The sequence below is a fragment of the Falco biarmicus genome, chromosome 5 (genome assembly GCF_023638135.1).
Source record: "Falco biarmicus isolate bFalBia1 chromosome 5, bFalBia1.pri, whole genome shotgun sequence".
Taxonomy (NCBI): domain Eukaryota; kingdom Metazoa; phylum Chordata; class Aves; order Falconiformes; family Falconidae; genus Falco; species Falco biarmicus.
The window spans coordinates 60,266,199-60,280,312 of record NC_079292.1 but is presented as its reverse complement, the minus strand read 5'-3'; the positions used below and the strand labels follow the sequence as shown (position 1 = coordinate 60,280,312).

At 45.1% G+C, this 14,114-nt stretch overlaps 1 protein-coding gene across 1 annotated transcript; it reads right to left on the bottom strand.

The window, feature by feature from the left end:
• Window positions 1-580: 580 nt before the first annotated feature.
• On the bottom strand, window positions 581-14,046 carry RTCB (RNA 2',3'-cyclic phosphate and 5'-OH ligase). Its single transcript, XM_056341000.1, has 12 exons — window positions 13,849-14,046; window positions 13,682-13,760; window positions 12,959-13,026; window positions 8,864-8,963; window positions 7,462-7,618; window positions 6,690-6,846; window positions 5,450-5,609; window positions 4,958-5,133; window positions 4,175-4,363; window positions 3,578-3,688; window positions 2,754-2,873; window positions 581-1,695 (listed from the first exon to the last, which is right to left on the bottom strand). The coding sequence occupies exons 1-12, from the start codon at window positions 13,939-13,941 to the stop codon at window positions 1,588-1,590; spliced, it is 1,518 nt and encodes a 505-aa protein (XP_056196975.1). The 5' UTR covers window positions 13,942-14,046; the 3' UTR covers window positions 581-1,587.
• Between the last annotated feature and the right edge of the window lie 68 nt (window positions 14,047-14,114).

Here is a 14,114-nt window from a genome sequence, read left to right as displayed (position 1 = left end):
GGAACAATTCCACTGGAGAAAGCAGGGGAAAACAAGAAAAGTCAGACTCACAAGGACTCACAGCCATGACTTACTGCATATGCTGCTTCTGAACCTGCAGCAAATACAGTATTTGAACCTAAGAAACCAATAAGCACAAAGTAATTGAGACTGAAAAATGCCATTATGCCTCCTGAGATAAACAGGTTTCAGCTAAGATCCTAAACTTAAAGGGATGTTCGATCAAAAGGCACTGGAGTCCATCAGTCACTATCTGCTCCTTTTACACGAGTCCCCGGCAGAGCTCCACTCCTGCTTTGAGGTTTTCTGTTCCTCCAGCCGCCCTCTTGTGTCTGCACACAGGCTTACAGGGAAACTCCATCCCCTGACCAGTGAGGTACACGCGGCAGGCCCCGAGAGAGACAAATCATAGCTATCATACTCTTATCAGAACCAAGCTGAGAAAACAGCACTGCATTGCCCTTCTCTTGTATCCTGCAAGAAGTTCTGCCACCTGCACATTTCTCTGCAAGACGTGCACACGCTTGAAAGTGCACAACAAACATTTTAGCCACAGAATAAACATGACACAGACACACTGCAGTGTTCATCTTCCCATTTTATTTGCAATCCCCCAAATGATCCAGTGAGGATGGTCAGCTTCCCCTCCAGTCATGGTTAATGAACGTAAAAGAAACATCAGAAGTCACATGGTACTGGGCCTGATCCTGCATTTGGACTCGACTTAAATCAGAGCTACAGGATACAGCAAGCAATACTATCCAATCCAACTTTTACATGCTTACGACTTGGCAAAATTTTGGATTAGCACATCTGTAAGTTGTTAAGTCACAACTCGCACTAGGCAAACAAACCCTCTCAAAGCAACATACTCAGTCCTACCAACATTTCCAGAAGACTGCAGTACACCTACTTGTACTGAGCCAAGTACGCCAGGTGCTGTGTTCAGTGGGAGAGGGTGGGGTAAGAGGGGAGGACTGTGCCTCAAACCTAGTTAGACCCCCTCAACCCAAGCGGGAGACCACTCTCAGCTCCAGATTTCTCACCCAATTGCCACAAAACATGCAACAATACAGACTATGCATAGAGGTATCTGCAAACAGAGCAACCTCTCCCTGCCCAGAAGCCTATCAGAGTACCCTGCCTATCAGAGTACTTTTATATGCAGAAAGAGCTCCAGGCATTCAGGTCCGGAGACAGCAGGTCTGGCTCATACACCATCTTCACTGATGGAGGTGGTCTCACAGCACAGCAATTAGCAACAACTCAGTCAAGTCTGAAGTCCTGCCTATGGAATCATCAGGCAAACGGGGGAGGGACTGCATATAAAACCCAAGACTCACTTATTTCTTTGCCCTTTCCTCACAAGAAAAGAACACCATATAATTGGGGGATGGGGGTGGGTAGGGGTTAATTATGCCTAGGAATGGTTTAAAACGGGGGTGTCCTCAACTGTTGTGTTTCCAGAACAGGGAGATGATAATCTGAGCATCCTACAGAGTCCAAGAGGTATGGGAAGATGGTGGTTCTAGTCAGTTTTGTGTAAGGCCTGGAGACGTCAGTGCTTTTCTGCTGGCTCGTCCATTCCTAGCCTTTTATAACAGCAATAGGTCTCAGTTTAATGGCTTTCTTGCTGATGCCAGCTGCATGGCAGGTGTTAACCACATCTGTCACATTCTTATAAGACTCTGGTGCCTGGATGGGGAAGAGAGGAAAAAAAAAACCCAAAAACAGAACTATAAACAACCCAGAGTCACAGGAAGTTAGATGTAGGCTTTTGATATCCCCTCTCCTCTTCACAAAAATATAATCATATTAATTGAGCGTGTAGAAGTAGGTGAACATATTGAAAACCTGGCCACCTTGCATATTGAAGAAATCTATGAGACACTTAGCATTACAAATAAGATTTCACGGTATTTCAGATATTTGGTTCAGGTTTCCCTGTGTTTTCAGATAATCCAGTTCACCGGCATGTGAGAATGTCAAGCCTTGTTATCTGGCAGGACATGACTCCAACCTCCTCCTTAAAGATAACCTTTTAAGATTTATCTTCACTGCCCCTTAGCGAGAGGAATCGGGGTTGAGCTCCAGGGCTTCCCCCTCCAGCATTCTGACAAGAATCCTGCTCTTAAATAGATTTTAATGTGATCAACATGCTTGTACACCACCAACACCCATAACAGCATAGTTCCAACACTACTATCAGTAAGGCTGTAAACAGAAAAGACATTCTATCATGTTAATGCAGAGGAACTGGAAGTCATAATACCCTGTTTTCTAGCCATTCAGAATTCTCTTCTTGAGCAAGTATCAGAATTCATATTAAAGAGGCAGATCTCTCATAAACTGCTAATAATCTATGTGAAAGCTCTACTGTAAAGTAAGTTTAAAGCTGGCAGAACATCATTCAAGAACAGAATCCATAAAACGTAACTACTTTTGTGATGCTCACACAAATAATTCTCAGGGTTTATGGTAATTATCCCTATCACCAAGCAGAAACAGAAAAAAACATAGCCCCCCAAAACCTGTCAAACAGGCATCTCCCCTTTCAGCAGGATTTTAGGGACAAGAAAGGCTTCACATTATCTTCCAAAAAAACGGACAGCTGTATCAGAAATTTCATAAGCTGTAGAATATTTAGAGTACTAGTGATCGCTTAACACTGCAAAAAAACAAGTCAGGGAGGGTTGTTCAGTCAAGAAGCAAGACCCCCTTTTCCCTCTCAAATAATGAGGTATTAAACTCACTTCTTCCATGACCAGTTTGGGAGAAGCAACACGGATGGCAATGCCCATGTCAGCCAGCTTGTCCAATACATCCTGGAAGTCCAAGTTACGTCGAGATTTGGCTCGAGACAGTGCACGACCCTAGATGGCAGTTTTGTTAGTTCTATTTTTTGTAGCAGTTTGGAAAAACAGAACTCTTTCTTATTAAAGAAAAACATTATTACAATATAAGTAAACACAGAATGGATGAGAGCACAGACCACAGTAAACCACAAAACAGGAAATTAATTTAGACTTTACGTGATGGGCTCCTACAAAATCACACATCTGGTATGACAGCTGAGAAAGGTTCATGTGTATAACATACTTGTCTACAAGTGTCTTTTTACCCAAACCACTTGTCAGACTATTCAGGCGTCAAGTTTTACTGGAAACTATTTATCTTCCTCAATCATCTTGTCTCACATTGTTAATAACAGGGGAGGAAATACCACCTTCTTACTGCTGAGGAGTTTTATATGGACAGCCTCAGCACAGTTTTAATCCTTATTAGTTCAGAGATACCAGAATTTGGTAAAATGAGTTTATTCTCTATGTCTTCATCCTAACATCTGCCTTGTATAAAGAAGCACCACTAAATTTTCTGCAGCAGTCATCAAAGCTACTCAGTAAGGGACAAAGAGGACTTCTAGCCTGCAGTCCTCCTGGACTCGGATTACTATGGCAAGGCTACTCTCTGCTTGTATGACCAACAGATGAATCACACACGGGATGACCCTTGAACAATCCTGTTCTGTGGATGACAGTCCCATGCCAATCCCTTCCTGAAATAATTTTTTACTTACAGCGCCATGGCAAGTAGTTCCGAAGGTCTCGGTCATGCCTTGCTCTGTGCCAGTAAGAACATAGCTACAGGTGCCCATAGTCCCACCAATCAAGACAGGCTGTCCAGTCAGCTGTGGATGCAAAGTATTAATTCACAAGAAAAAGCTTAAAAAACTCATTCTTAATAAAAGTCTGAGAGGAACCATATCTCCAGAAAAGGAGGGCAGGTTCACATTCCCTCAGAACATCCCTGCTTGCCTCAGGTGCCTGCTATCAAGGATTCTGGAGAACTAACTGCATTGAAAGATGCGGACCTGCAGATCAAAAGACTTGCGTCCAACAGACAGACAAAGCAAATCATGGAAGCCTGCCCTAGGTACCAAGCACTTCTTTCCCTTCATGATCTTCCAACCATTGTGGGTATGGAGCAGAAGAGGGAGCTCAATGTCCCAAAGATCTAACACACAGACAAGCAGAATATTGCCACCCTACTAGGGTTCCAGTGCTGTTAGCTCAAAAAAGGAACTTGCAGCATTCAGATCTCTGTTAGGCACCCTACAGTTGTCTGATTCATCCAGAATTCTCTTCTGATTTCCTTCTCCCACAGCTAAACTTACTTGATAATCAACAGCAATAAGAGGATGGTGAGGAGGGAAGGCTCTGGTTGATCCCTTTCTGTGCACCAGCAGAGTCCGCTCCTTCCCATCCACTACATGTTGCTCCACTTTGGCAATGTTGTGAGACACATCATAGATAACATGCATATCAAGGTCATCTGGGGTTGTGTTGAAGACTTTGGCAAAAGCCTGAAAAGACATTAAAACAGGATGTGAAATACAAGAAGATAATTGCTATGTACATGTGGAAGATTTACAATCTTTTTAGGAATTAAAAGGAACACACTCGCTTGAAAGTGTTTCTTACCAGTAAGTCAGTGACCTAAACACTTGGCGTGGCAGGTTAAGAACTTCAGTCAAATTCAGCCACAATGGAACCAAACACAACAGTGCTGGGTGTGACAGAATTGGACTGTCTGGATTGTTTATTTGCTCATTGGCAGCTTTAATGCTGGAATTCAGTCAGATATCAGTTAGACAAATTCTTGCAACTCTGAAAAGATAGCTTGTGCAGCGTAAAAATAATTTTCTTGTACCCTCTTCCAGTTCAAGGAATTTTCAAAAATATTGATTAAGCAGCTTCAGCAAGTATAATCCAGTGATGTTGAGAGGTATTAGATGGATTGACTTGACCGCAGCTTTGTGTGTCTCCAGAAAACAGTTTAAGAAGCACAAGAACAAAAATTATGTTAAATACTGCAGCTACTCTGTGTTCCCTATGTCTGGGATAAAGCAGGAGATGTGTACCAAAACACAGCTGTCAAGAGACAACTCTGCTCCTACCTGTCTTGTTAGAAAAGTCATAGAAGAGCGGTTGACCCATGCATAGTTTCCAGCAGCTGCCATTCCCTTCAAGTAATCCTGTCCCTCTGCGGAAGCAATCCTGGCACATGCCAGCTGGCGATCATTCACTATGATTTTGTCCCGTTTCATAGCTTTTTCCATAGCCACCAACGCATCTGGGAAATAAACACAGCAAGTCTAGGTGACTCCTTAATTTTGTTTCAATCTGTCAGATTAGCATGGCTGTCTATAATTTATATTCTAAAACTGAACATATCTGTCTGATGGTCAAAAATTTCTCAAATGCAAAAGCAAATCTGTGGCAGAACATTATCAACTGTCTGCAAACAGACAACCCCTGTCAAGGCAATTCAGAATAGACTCAGCAATTACACTGTAAGAAATGCTCTTCAGTGACGGAGTTTACTGTGAATGACAAGACCATGTTCAAGCGTTTCTCCACTCCAGGTACCTATGCCAGTCAAATCATACCTGTAGCAACTTGGTGGCCCAGACCTCTGCTGCCACTGTGGATCATCACACACACCTGCCCTTTGTGGTCAATGCCCATCTTCCTGGCAGCATATTCATTGTAAATGTCATCCACAACCTGGATCTCGGCATAATGATTTCCGGCTCCCAGGGTCCCCAGCTGCCAAACACAACACACTGATCAAACAGTGCTAGTAAAGCAGCCTCTGGGAGCACAGGGGAGAGCTATGGCAATATGGGCAATAAATAGGGCAAAGTGCTACAGCAAGGTTTTGGTTGTGGAAAAGTTTTTCCAGGAAAAAAAAAATCCCCACATAAGCTGAAAGGAAGTAGAACACAGCATCATCATCACTGTCCTCTTTGTTTAGATTTGTAACAAGACTGCGATTAAACAAAAGGACCAGGATCTACAGACTGTGCTGCCACCTTTTTCCAACTTACTTAGGCCTAGTTGAAAGATGGGAAGAGTACAGAGTATTGAGAATTTATCTTCAATTTGTATAGACAAAGCAGACATACAGTCTTACACTTGGTTATAACTCCGCAGGGAAGTTAAAATATCCTGCTACTTAGGTACTTACAAGCTTTCATTAGATTAAAGCAAGATATTCCATTTCTAGGCCCAAATTTTTTCAACTCCGTAACAGATGCTCAGTTATTTGCAAGGTGAATGTGAAAATTGAGGACATAAGATTATTTTGAGGCTAAAATACTATAATCTTGCAGCACCACAACTCATAAAACTCAAGAAAAAGCAAGCTTTACAAATGTAGCATTAGTACAGCCATCTCAAAAGTGTTACAGAGCAATGAAATACTATGTACAGAAATGAAGTCCAACCCCTGAACTGCAATTCAGAGTTATGAGCTTCTAATATCCTTCCTTGCCCCTGCTATTAACTTGCTTAGCAAACAAGGAGAAAAGTTGCAAAATAACTTGCCTGTCTTTTAAAAATAAAACTAATCTGGATGGGGAAATACCACTGAACATGAACGCCAGTACCAGGTGTTAACTGATGAAAAACTGATGGCCCCAGGCACTTTGGGCATGTCCAGTATCATTTCGCTCTGTTACAGTTCTGTCAAGAATTATTCAGAAATGGCCCCACCATCTCACCTTTCCCCTTGCCCAGAAACATCAGGCAGAGTTTCAAGAAGAGACACAAAGTCAGAGAACTACTCACTAACCTTTACATTTGAACCCTGGGAGCACTCAGAGCTCTCCTGAAACACAGCATTACCTGAGGCAGGCCCCTCTTCTTTGCTCTTGAGGAGACCTTGTTGGGATCAGCCTGCAACATTCTTCCATATTCCTCACAGTGCTCCTTGTCCTCTGCCCAGGCATAGCCTTCCCGGAGAGACCAGTCCACACCCATCTCTAGCGCTTCTTCCAAATCCCTGCAATTATCAAACACCTACATAAGGTGGTTATCCTTGGATATACTCACAACTCCACTGGATACAGCCCTGAGCAACCTGATGTAACTTTGTTGTTAGACCTACCTACAGAGTTAGCCTTCCTTCATGCAAGGAGTTGGACGAGATGATGTCAAGAGATCCCAACCAAGCTAAATTACTCCATGATGTTATGACCAGCCAACTCCCCTAACAAGAAGTCCATCTTCTTAATACTTCATGAAAAAATCAAGCTCTACATATATATCAGCTTGAGATAGGTCATTACTTTTTCCTCTTTGCTGTGTGTGGAATATCCTATTTTCTCTCTCATCCCTTACAAAAAGATACCTTTACATCCATGGAGGTTTTCTGTCAGAAGAAATGAGAACCCTTCAAGAACCTTTAGTTATTTCAGGGTTTTAAATGGGGAAAGAAACAGCTGCCTTTGTGCACTGATGATTACGCCAGTTCTCCTGGTGAAGCACATACGCAGAAAGAATGGAAAGAGTTTTAGAATTACTTTTTCTTTCTTAAAGTCTCCCACTGATGAATTTTTCATCAAAATAAACACCAGAGATGTCCCCTCTAGTGATGTGTACACAGTCATTCTCTTACTTGGCATTCATGGGGATGACACCTTTGGAGCCGACACCAACAGGAATGTGGTCAAACATAGCCTGGGCGAGCTGCTCTTTCACAGGCTGCACATCACTTTCATCCAAATTGGTACGCAGTAAGCGGACACCACAGTTGATGTCAAATCCGACACCACCTACAAGTGTAGAAAAGCCCAAGGAGTTAATAAAGAAAGTGTGCTGATGGTGAACACTTGCTGAATATTCATCTTAAATCAGTCTCTCTGCTGACAGAGAGCATGTACTGAATGCTGTGATCTTCCACCTTCTTCCTGACACAATACCAGGAAAAAAGCAGAACTGCATTAAGCTTCATTTTAATAGATGAATTTAATGAAGCCTCAGATTTCAAGGCAGCCAAAAATGCAGTCTTACAGAGAAAAACTCGAAAACTGTTAAAAAGCCAGTTTTCCAGTCTTGAGCATATACTCTATAGACATAAGTGTACAATTGCCTACAGAGCTCTCTGTTTACAAAGTCGCTGCAGCAAGCTGACAAAGAGAAGTAGACATAATTATAAAATATACTGTCCACAGTAAGCAGAGAGAATGTTCCTGTTCTTCTGCCTAAGGTCAGAAGAAAAGTGACAGATCTTAGCATGGCTCCCTGATGTAAGATGTTCTTGAAAGCAATTCCTTTTTGCTTCTTTGTTGGAATAAATAATAACTAGTTATAATAAGCGATAAATACTTATAAGAAATATTAAATGTTAGTGCTTCGTATTTTACTTAACTGTATTTAATAAAAACAAATACCGGAGAGCAAGGCCTAACGTGAACAATCAATCAAGCCACCTTTAGTATGAAGGTTCTCGTACTAACAAGCGTCAGAGAGGGGATACCAGACTAAGATCCTGGGTTTAAGTCAATTGGGAACACTAAAACTGCCTAAAGCAAAGCTGAAACATTAGTATCATGTTTCCTGACAACCACAAAAGCATCTCCGGACCATCAGTAATTAAAGACCCAGGTGTTTATCAAAAAGATAGACATATTTTAAGGTCACATTTTTAATAAAGTGTAGAAATTTTTTCTCAAAAGATGTTTTCAAACACTGCTCTGAGAAAACAGTGAGTTCTTTATCAACTTGGCAAAACCCAAATTCAGAGTCTTATGCTTTCCCTTCAAATTGAGGGATATCACAAGCCCAAGCCAAAACCAAAAAGGCAATTCTCTCTGCACTGTTTAGATGTTTTCAGTGTAACCACCTGCTCCATAAAGATTCTGAGTACAGGAATTAAGCACCTTTTAACTCTCTATAATTCACATCACGTATTTTGTTTTGGTTCTGTATATAAAATACTGTGAAGACCTGCCATTTCAAAAAGTATCTTTATGCCATCGCAGATATTTCTACGTGCAGGTTAAGTCAGTCATCCTTACCTGGTGAAACCACTGCTTCAGGATCATTCATATCAAAGGCAGCCATGTTGCCAATGGCAAACCCATAGCCAGAATGGACATCTGGAAGGCCTATTGATCTCTGAAAGAGAATGAAGGACATTTTAAAGTTTTATGAAACTGCGCTGCACAGAGTCACCTTGGTTATGCTTTGCCTTGTGGCAGTGGTTGTCACATTTGTGAACAAATACACCAGAAAGAGAATGGATGTTCAGATGTAGATGGGGTAAACACATCAATTCAGGTGAGTATCTAAAATTCCTGCAGTTACAGGATAGACAGTCTAAGAAAGCAGAGAGCAGATCTCACTCTGAAGGAAACACCCAGTGGCTAGTCAGCTGATAAGCCCTCTTGGCTCTATTGACCAGATCTCAAGAAAACTTAAAAGGAGCTTAAGCACCTAAATGTAGAAACAGTGATCTCAAAACTGAACTCTAACCTAGCTTTTTTCTTGGACTCAAGAGCCCTTGCATTCAAAACTTAGGCAGGCAATAGCTTGTGAGTAGCATAAAACAGAGACTTCACATAAGAGTGATGAATTTGTCTTTACCAAGCTCCATCTAGAAACATCTGCAATATTTAAACACTGTAAATGTAACAAGGGAGGAGTTCAATGCCATGGAAAGGAATCATGAAACAGTCAGCATTTTCTCTTCTTAGCTGTGTCACTGAACACTGACCAAAGACTGCACCCTGTAGGAAGGAAAGAGTCATCCTTTTAGGATGATACCCTGATAGGATAGAACATGATAGCAGCTATGTCATTTTAATTTATTTAAAAAATATCTTTTTGCTGAACATTTTCATATTATTACTAATTAAAGAATGTACAGGCATGCTTCTGGAGAGCCTTGGCTGCTGTGACCATGAGATGGCAGAGTTGAAGATGCTACATGGAGGAAGCAGGGCAATAAGCAGGACTGCAACCCTGGACTTAAGGAGAGCTGACTTGGGCCTCTTCAAGGACCTACTTGAAGAAATCGTGGGTTAGGGCTCTAGAACGTAGGATGGTCCAAAGCAGTTGGCTAATATTCAAGCACAGCTTCCTCCAAACTCAAGATAGGTGCATCCCTATAAGTAAGAAACCAAACAAAGAGGGCAGGAGGCCTGTATGGATGAGCAAGGAGCTTCTGGCAAAACTCAAACAGAAGAAGGAAGTTTACAGAATGTGGAAAAAGGGACAGGCCACTTGGGACAAACATAGGAATGCTGTCAGAACATGCAGGGAGGCAACAAGGAAGGCTAAGTCCGTTTGGAACTAAATCTGGTGAGAGAGGTCAAGGACAACAAGAAGGGCTTCTTCAAATACATCAGTAGGAAAAGGATGACTACGGAAAATGTGGGCCTGCTGCTGAATGAGGTGGGTGCCCTGGTGATGAAGGACACAGAGGAGGTGGATTTACTGAACGCCTTGTTTACTTCAGTCGTCACTGTCAAGGCTGGCCCTCAGGAATCCCAGACCCTGGAGGCAAGACCGAAAGTCTGGAGAAAGGAAGACTTTCCCTTGGTCAAGGAGGTATTGGGTTAGAGATCGTTTAGGTAAACCTGGCACCCACAAATCCACGGGCTCTGATGGGATGCACCCTCAAGTGCTGAGGGAGCTGGCAGATGTTATTGCTAAGCCACTCTCCATCCTCTTTGAGAGGTCATGGAGAACAGAAGAGGTGCCTGAGGACTGGAGAAAAGTCACTGCCACTCCAGTCTTCAAAAAAGGCAAGAAGAACAACCCAGGAAACTACAGGCCGGTCAGCCTCACCTCCATCCCTGGAAAGGTGATGGAACAGCTCATGCTGGATGTCATCTCTCAGCATGTGGAGGAAAATGCTATCAGAAGTGGTCAACATGGATTCACCAAGGGGAAATCATGCCTGACCAGTCTGATAGCCTTCTGTGATGGGATAACTGGCTGGGTAGGTGAGGGGAGAGCAGTGGATGCTGTCTGCCTTGACTTCAGCCAGGTTTTTGACACCATCTCCCACAACATCCTCACAGGCAAGCTCAGGAAGCGTGGGTTAGAGGAGTGGACAGTGAGGTGGGCTGAGAACTGGCGCAATGGCAGAGCTCAGAGGGCTGTGATCAGCGGCACAGAGTCCAGCTGGAGGCCTGTAGCCAGCGGTGTTCCCCAGGGGTCAGTGCTGGGTCCAGTCCTGTTCGACTGACTTGTCAGTGACCTGGATGAAGGGACAGAGCGCACCCTCAGCAAGTTTGCTGGTGATACAGAGCTGGGAGGAGCAGGTGATACACCAGAGGCTGCGCTGCCGTTCAGGGAGACCTGGACAGGCTGGAGCGTTGGGTGGAGAGGAACCTAATGAAGTTCACCAAAGGCAAGTGTAGGGTCCTGACCCCAGGGAGGAACAATCCCACGTACCAGCACAGGCTGGGGCTGACCTGCTGGAAGGCAGCTCTGCGGAGAAGGACCCTGGGAGGTGGACGGCAAGTTGCCCAAGAGCCGTGTGCTCGTAGCCAAGTGATCCTGCCCCTCTATTCTGCCCTGGTGAGGCCGCATCTGCAGTGCTGTGCCCAGTTCTGGGCTCCCCAGTTCAAGAGAGACAGGGAACTGCTGGAGAGGGTCCAGCGGAGGGATACAAAGATGGTGAGGAGACTGGAGCATTGCCCTTAGGAAAGGCTGGGAGAGCTGGGCCTGTGTAGCCTGGGGAAGAGAAGACTGAGAGGGGATCTTACTAATATCTACAAATATCTTAAGGATGAGTGTCAGGAGGATGGGGCCAGGCTCTTCTCAGCAGCGCCCAGTGACAGGACAAGGGGCAACAGGCACGAACTGCAGCACAGGAAGTTCCATCTGGATACAAGGAAGAACTTCTTTGCTTTGAGGGTGACAGAGCACTGGAACAGGCTGCCCAGAGAGGTTGTGGAGTCTCCTTCTCTGGGGACATTCAAAACACACCTGGATGCAGTTCTGTGCAACCCACTCTAGGTGACTCTGCTTTAGCCGGGAGGCTGGAGTATATGATCTCCAGAGGTCCCTTCCAACCCTGACCATTCTGTGATCCTACACAGCTCCACAAGTCCAAAGTATATCTAGCCTGGCAAGTTTAGATTAGGACACCACAAACAGATCTCCACAATCTATTTAAACAAACAAAAAATATAAAGCCCCAAACATCCAGAAAGCTGTCAGAAACTGGAACTTTTCAATATGTATTAAAATGTTACCATACATTACAAAGAGCAGTACTTTCCAGTGGGACTATGTGCTGCTTCTGCCTCCCCTTGCCATCACCCAGAAATCTTTTGGTTTGGAAATAAAAAGTGAAGATTTGAATAGACACATGATTGTAACATCTCTCCTATGAACTACCAACCAAAATTCCAATTTTAAAAAGTTGTTACTACTCTTATCTTACTCCCTTTTTGGTTGACCACTAAGGCATTTTAACAGCATGATAGTCTGCCTTTTACTGCAGCCAGAAATTCAAAACTTTTGCCAAGTCACCAAGAGAAACAATTAAAAAAAAATCCCATTATTTTTTATTTATTAATGTATGAAATATTGAATGTGAAAAAGATGATTTCCACATTGTTCTTAGTGCTTCTTGAAAAGTGACACAGCCTAGTATTTTTCTCCTGCATCATCATATCTGATGCTTTGCTTCCAAAAATGCACAGGGTGAGTGAAAGAAGTGTTGAGGGCATGGGAAGGCTCACTACCAACATTCGGGCAGCAACAACAATACAGACTGCAACATAGCCTCCTGCTCCCTTCTCACTTCTCCATGCATTCCAGGTCAGCAAAGGCAACTCAGAAACAACAAAAAGACAATATGAACAGTGGAGGAAGAGTGGCTCAAACAAACTGAAACAGCACAAAGCAATGCTAAAAGCTTCACATCAAAAGGCAGTCAACGATGTCAACAGATACTTCCCTTTCCGATAACTTCGTTTTACAGCCTGCCCTTGCAAGCACTCCTTACTCAGAGACACATTCCTGAACAGTCAGACTGCCCTGAAAAGAATTTTGGTCTATACCCCTTCTCACAATGGAGTTCCCATTTGGAAGGCAATAATCTCTGGCAAATAGGAACGGAAAAAGAACAAATTTTCAGAGCAGTTACTCACGTGAACAATGCCAGGTAATGCAGCCACATTCCCAATCTGTTTCATAGCAGGTAAAAAGCCACCTGCACCTGCAGAGAAAAGAAAACCAAACAGGTAACCAATCTGGTAATTTACCATGGTAACCATAATCAAGCACTTCTAAAAAGGCTGCTCAAAACACTGGCAAATCAGAAATCTGCCAGTAACAAGTAATCTAGACTGGTATAAGAGCCTAGCATTACGTACCATCGGCAGTTTTATTAAGTGAGGTATTATGCTGAAGTCCTCCTCCTGCTGTGTCGGTACCAATGCAGACCGACCCGTGCTAACAGCAGAAGCCTGTTGCCGCCAGCTGTCAGAGCAGGATCCAGCCCTGTGCCGCAGCCTCACACAGAACAGCCCGGCCTAGGCCACGGCCCCCCCAGTAGGCTCTGAGTGCAGGCATTCAGAAAACGCTGGGGCACACACAGGGCTGCCAGCAAGGCTGCGCCCACCCCTCTGGTCTGGGCACAGACACCCTACAGCTGCAGGTGACACCCTGTGCGGCTCGCCAGGCCGCTGCGGCCGGCGCGGAGAGGCAGCTCGTTGCTGCCAGCTGCCTCCGGGCCTGCGCTGGCGCTGCTACAGCCCGGGCTCTCAGGGCCCCCAGCCGGCGCGGCGAGCCCGGCCGCTCGTGAGGGCTTCCAGGCCACGGCAGGGAGCGTGTGCGGCCCCCCCGGTCACCGGGCACCCCCGGTCACGCACCTCCGCCGCGGCAGGCGTTGCGCAGCTCTTCGAACATCAGCTTCTCCAGCGGGTCGTTCACGTAGAACACGCCCTCCACCTGCGGGGAGACCGGTCAGGGCGAGCGGGCCGCACCACCCCCCACCCCCCCGGGCACCCCCGGCGGAGCCCAGCCCCCCCCCACGCACGTGCATGTTCGGTACGAAGCCCTTCTTGATCCGCCAGCAGTTCTTGTCGATCTTGTCCAGGTACTGCAGCTCATCGTTGTAGCTGCGGCTCATGGCGGCGGCGGTCCCGCTCGGCCTCTCCGCGTCAGCGCTGCCGCCAGCACCCGGCCAGCGGCGGGAAGGGACGGTGGCCGCCGAGGCTCACGCCGCCTCAGCGCGGACAGGAGCCGCCGAGAGCCAAAATCCTGCGGGAGGGCGGGGAGCTGCGGCCGCCGGCGCCCCCTGGC